General features: G+C 52.0%; 1 protein-coding gene across 1 annotated transcript in view; it reads right to left on the reverse strand.

The window, feature by feature from the left end:
- LOC119276526 (tryptophan aminotransferase-related protein 3-like) overlaps positions 1-3,802 on the reverse strand; it is an 8,130-nt gene extending 4,328 nt beyond the window's left edge. Inside the window, exon 1 of the mRNA XM_037557595.1 lies at positions 3,438-3,802. Within this exon, the coding sequence (XP_037413492.1) occupies positions 3,438-3,787 (350 nt within the window). The 5' untranslated portion in view covers positions 3,788-3,802. The remainder of the gene's footprint in view (positions 1-3,437) is intronic.
- Between the last annotated feature and the right edge of the window lie 1,724 nt (positions 3,803-5,526).

Consider the following 5,526-nt stretch of genomic DNA (forward strand, 5'->3'; position numbering starts at 1 on the left):
ATGCGAGAGGCCATCAACCGTAGTCGCATATATTTTATCAACAATTCAAACTAAGTGGACCGAATTCGTTCAAACCGGTCGGATTTAGTTGAAGTTCGAAATAATTTAAATAAAAGGTCAATAATTCGACCGTTTAACAAAAAAAAACACTAAACCCTATATTAGACGACCACCTCGTACGCGTAGCCGCCTTGCCTAGCCGCACCACTGTCTTCGTCGGTGTCGCCGTCGTTGTGGTCGTCGTTGTTGTGGTCCCTCCAGCGGCTGAACGACGCTGGAGAGCCACGACAGCCTTGTCCGGTGGCTGCCTGCCGCTTGCAGAGGAGCCGCTCCGCCTTCTGCTGCGCCATGCGGAGTGCCCTGCCAACGTGGCCTTCGGAGCCCTGGCAGCGGCCTTGCCGCGACCAGCGTTGGCGGGGCCGTCGCTAAGCGACCACTCCTCGGCGATCTTGGCCAGCCCGCCATCAAGGCGGCGGCGCCTGGCTCCGGGTGGTTACGGAGCGGTCGAGCGCCCACGCGACGACGAGGTCTGGGTCGTTCCGGACCTAGTCCGACGCCACGTCACTCTTGGCGAACGCAGAGCAGCGACCAGTATTGCGCCGGTTGTACCTTGCCTGCTGTCGAGCTATGCGCTCCGCCTCTGAGAGGACGACCCTTGAGCCCGAGGGACCGCCACAACCGCCTCCTCTGAGGTAGTGGAGGAGGCAGCCTGCGCATTCTTGATCGCAGGCGGCAACTTCCCCTTGACGGCATGACGCTGGCGGTGTGGTCGCAACGACGGTGCGTCCAGGCGGCTGTATCGGCTATGTGGCGGGGACGCCGGCTCCTTCTTAACTCGACGTCCGAATCTGAACGCCGCGGAGGTGCGGGGGCGAGGCCGGCCCATTCTTCACGCGTCGTCTGATTTGGACGCCGTGGTGTTATGCCGGGGCAAGGCCGGTTCCTCCTTCATAGGCAGGAGCGGGGACGCCGGCTCGTGCTTGACACGGTGGCGCGACGGGTACATGGGTTTCTCCTTCACGCGCGCTGGCGATGGTGGCGACGTGACCATGTCACGGAGCGATCGCTCTGTCATTATCTCGATCTGACGGATGAAATCTTCTTTCGTCAGAGCGGCCTCCTTGTGGAGTCGGGGCAGGTGCAGGGATGGCTGCTGCGACAACGCCTGGCCCTCCTCGTCCGGACTCCTGCAAAGCATCCATGTGTGTCTCCGGATTGCGAGAGAAAGTACGTCTAGACCGTGTCGCGGACCGATACAGAATCGCGTTGGATGACTTACGCGTTCCACCTGCATTCTGCATTCGGGAGGTTGGCGGGTGAGATGCCCTAATGGTCAGGCTGTGTCCGTCTGTCGCTTGAGTTCTTTAAGCAACACGTGAAAGTGTTGAGAATTAAACAACGTGTGCTCTGTGCTGGTTAGGTTGGATTGAGCCCTAGCTAAACTACATTATCGAACTAACCGTAGAATATTCAAACTGGATGGGTATAGCTGTGCGACCACTGACCACCACTGAACAGGGATTTCGCCAAAAAAAAATAGGTGATAAACATTAAAAAATACTGGAACAATGGAGGAAAGTCCAGAGAAAAAAATGAAGCTAGAGATGAACACTTTCAAGCATTTTTTTTGGGGAAAAAATAATGATGTATTTTAGTGTCACTGTTGTAACTTTTGATTTTATCAACAATATTTGTTTTATGTTTGTTTCGATGTCTTTGATCTGATGTGTTCTATTTCAACAAGCAATCACTCAAAAATAAAAAATGTTTGCGCCAATGGTAAACACACCCTCTACATTAATTCTTTGAACGAAAGATACTATGCATGGTCCGATTAGCAAGCTAGTAAGCCATGGGATAACACTCTTGTGCGTTATATTTACTATTATGTGAATACAAACATTTTGCTCCCCCAAGTATTGCAAAAGTCTAAGCTTCGTTCTCAAATTTATATTTGATATTTTGTTTGCCGAATTTCCAAAATCTGTGTAGATTTGGTCGTCCTTTGCCTTGCTAAACCCTTTTAGACCATGACATTTCAGAGAAAATTCAGAAATTATACGAAAAGCAAAAAAAATGAAAAATACTAAAGATTTTAGGAAAATGCATATAATTCAAAAAATATAATAGGAAAACATATATTTTGATAATAATTCAAAATGTTCCATGTTAGATGTTTGTTTTTGTTTGATTCCTAATATTCCAGTAAATTTCATGCGATAATATTCTAAATTTCATAAAACAAATCGGTATCCAGTTTTTTTATTTTTGGTTAACAACATAAAGAGAGGGGTGATGTTTGTTCAGTGGGAAACAACATTCCGGTCAAATACGAGAAATTCGTCAATCTTAAAATGTGTCGGTCCGGTCTCTTGAGGTTACTCATAGATGTAGCGTGTGCATATGTATTGTATATGAGCATTTAGATTTGCCTGTGTTTCTTAAAAAATGATTTGCCCCTTTTATATTTTGATTGTAGCAATTGTACATGTGTATCTCGTGCCTGTTACATAAACTATTACTCCCTCCGTTCGGAATTACTTGTCGCAGAAATTGATGTATCTAGACGTATTTTAGTTCTAGATACATCAATTTCCGAGACAAGTAATCCCGAACAAAGGAAGTACTAATTTATAATATCACTTTGATGCTTCTTTGTACTCCTTCTGTTTCAAAATAATTTTGTATTTTGAAAAGGAGGGAGTAGTTTATAATTTTGTAAAGTAGTTAGTGGTTGATAATTTTTTTCTCGATATCAGAAGGGAACGTACCTCTCAGATTATAATTATTATAGAGGACACGAGAAACTCTGTTGAAATATCCGCCCCCACGGATGTAACATGGAAGTTTTTTCTCCTTCCTGAATGCGACAGGAAATTGACCCCTCTCTCTCACACAGTCGCATCAACTAGAGTAAGAGCTAAGGTGCGTATGTGTCTAAACAAGTGGGGCGTGTCGCTATGAATGCTTACAAAGAAGCTATAGTTCCATGAGGGTATTATAATTTATAAACGCTTTGAAAAATCAAATGATGCATACGTATAGTTAATTCAGTTGTGGATGAAGCGATTACCTAACGCATTATTTTTTTATACGATTCCTCCCAACTTGCCCACTGATACCCGATCAATTGTTGCTAGCTGGTATCTAATCAGAATCATGCGTTTTCCGGCAAAATAATGATAATAATTAGAATCATGTGTTTAACGGCGTCCTGAGTTATGGAGACTGGACGGAACAGTGCATGAGTGCAACAACAGATCACTGTTAACCGGAGATATTTACTGTGCATCAAAAGGTGTCCTTCCAAATTATGCCATCAATGGATGAAATAACCTTGCAATAAGGTAAGCAACGCGCGCCCACCACGCACGAAAACGAAGGACGAGCTGATGGAGAAATCGGAGCATGTATATTAAGAGCGAGGAGTCGGTCACCTGTCGGCGTCGACGGTGCAGTCGGGCGTCCGGACGGAGCAGTCCGGCCCTTCGAAGCAGGTGTTGCACTCGCACCCGGGCCGCCCGTCCTGGCCGACGATGCCATCCAGGAACACGCGGCCGTGGCCGGAGCATCCCGCCGCGGCCACGGACTCGGCATCCCTTGCCGCACGTAGCGCCCAGCTCAGCGCGCCGCCGCCACCGCCGTTGTCGGCCTCGCTGAGAAGCGGGGACGGCGCCGGCGGGGCGGAGAGGAAGTGGTGAGCGAGGAAGAGGGCGTTGAGGAGCAGCGATGAGTAGAGGAGAACATGGAGCCCGAGGCGCGCAGCTGTTGGAAAGGCGGACTCCATTGTTTGGCTGTGCTCCAGCAGGGACCCGGGGTGACAGGCAGGTTTATAGCGTGCGCACCCGTGGAGCGTGTGGCCCAGCTTCAATATGGGCTTGATTTTTGTTGAGTATAGATGTTGTGCATGTATGTGTATTAGGTGCCTTGTATAGTTGAGGTCGTAGGTCACTTTTGTACATAAAGCAATAGTGCAATTCATACATCATACATGATATCAGCAGACCAATCTGTGGTTGAATGGTTAGAGAGACTGTGTTATCTCCAGCCCACCAAGGTTCAAATCCCGATTTCAGGATTTCCGTTGATGCGCATTCAATGGGAGGAGACGTTCCAGTCGATAACGAGGCGCCTACGATGGCTTTGTAAATCTCAAGATAATATGAGCGCTTGTGTCTGTACTGATATTCAAAAAAACATGGTATCAGTTTTCCGTGTTCTAAAACCCTAGCTTCCGCCCGCAGCTCCTCCCTCCTCCCCTGCCGCTGCGCCACCCCTCCCCGACGCCGTTGCTCGCCCCGGCCGCCCCCACGGGCCGCGCCGCCGCACCCTCCTATCGCCGCCGCCCCTCACCGCCGCGACCCCCTCTCCCTCACCCGCAGTCGCCGCCGCTCTCCTCTTCCAGTCGCCGCACCGCTGCCACCACCAAACCCTAGCCCGAGCCGCGGCGCCGCCACCCGACCCTACCCGAGCCGAACCATAGATGTCCCACCTCTCGCCCCTCGTCCGCCACCACCAACTCCAACCCATTCGCCGACGCCAACCCTCCCGACGTCAATGACATCCGCAACCTCAACATCTACGAGCGGGTGCCGGTTCGTCTCTCCCAAACGGACTCCTCCTACTACACGTGGAAGACGTATTTCTTCCTCGTGTTCCGGGAGTACCACCTCGTCGATCACGTGGACGGCTCCATCGACTCCAGCCTCGTCCACGAGTTCCATGACTGGTCCACCATCGACACCACGATCATCCGGTGGTTCTTCCTCACCATCTCGCCGGACCTCTTTCAGACGATCGTGCAGGACGGTGATGACACTCACGCCATGTGGACCAAGCTAAACGGGCTCTTCACCGACAATCAACTCCAACGTCATGTTTTTTTGCAGCAAGAGTTCTTTGGGTGCCACCAGGACAACTCCTCCGTCGACGACTACTGTCGCCATCTCGAGACTCTTGCTGACGAGCTCCGCTATATTGGCGCGAAGATCGATGATGACCTCCTCCTCAGCACGCTCACCGCCTGACTCAACAAGGACTTCGGCAACGCTGTGACGAACCTCACCCTCATCCCCGAACCCTCCTACGCCAAGTTCGTTGCGTACCTCTGCTTGGAGGAGCGGCAGATGAAGCAGGTGAAGGCGTGGTCCATCCACACCGCCCTCGCCGCCGGCACCTCCCGTGGCGGGCCCCCGGAGCCTCCCGCTGCCCCGACCGTGCCACCTCAGCCGCGCCATCAGGCGCCGTACCCGGCGCCACAACAGTCAGGGCTGCTCCCCCTCTTGTATGGGCCGCCCGCACCTCCCTCCCCTCCCGCCGACTGGCGCCGCGGGGGCCAGCGCGGTGGCTGCCGTGGTGGTGAGCAGCAGGGAGCCGACTAGCCTCGTCAGCAGCAATAGCCGCAGCTCCCAGTGCCCCCTCCGTGGGCCGTCGGCTACAACCCGTGGACCAGCGTTGTTCATGCCTACACCATGCCGGTCCCCCGGGCCCCTGCGCCGACGCTTCCCATGCCGCGCCCGCGGCGCA

Source organism: Triticum dicoccoides, chromosome 3B (genome assembly GCF_002162155.2).
Source record: "Triticum dicoccoides isolate Atlit2015 ecotype Zavitan chromosome 3B, WEW_v2.0, whole genome shotgun sequence".
NCBI classification, from domain to species: Eukaryota; Viridiplantae; Streptophyta; class Magnoliopsida; order Poales; family Poaceae; genus Triticum; species Triticum dicoccoides.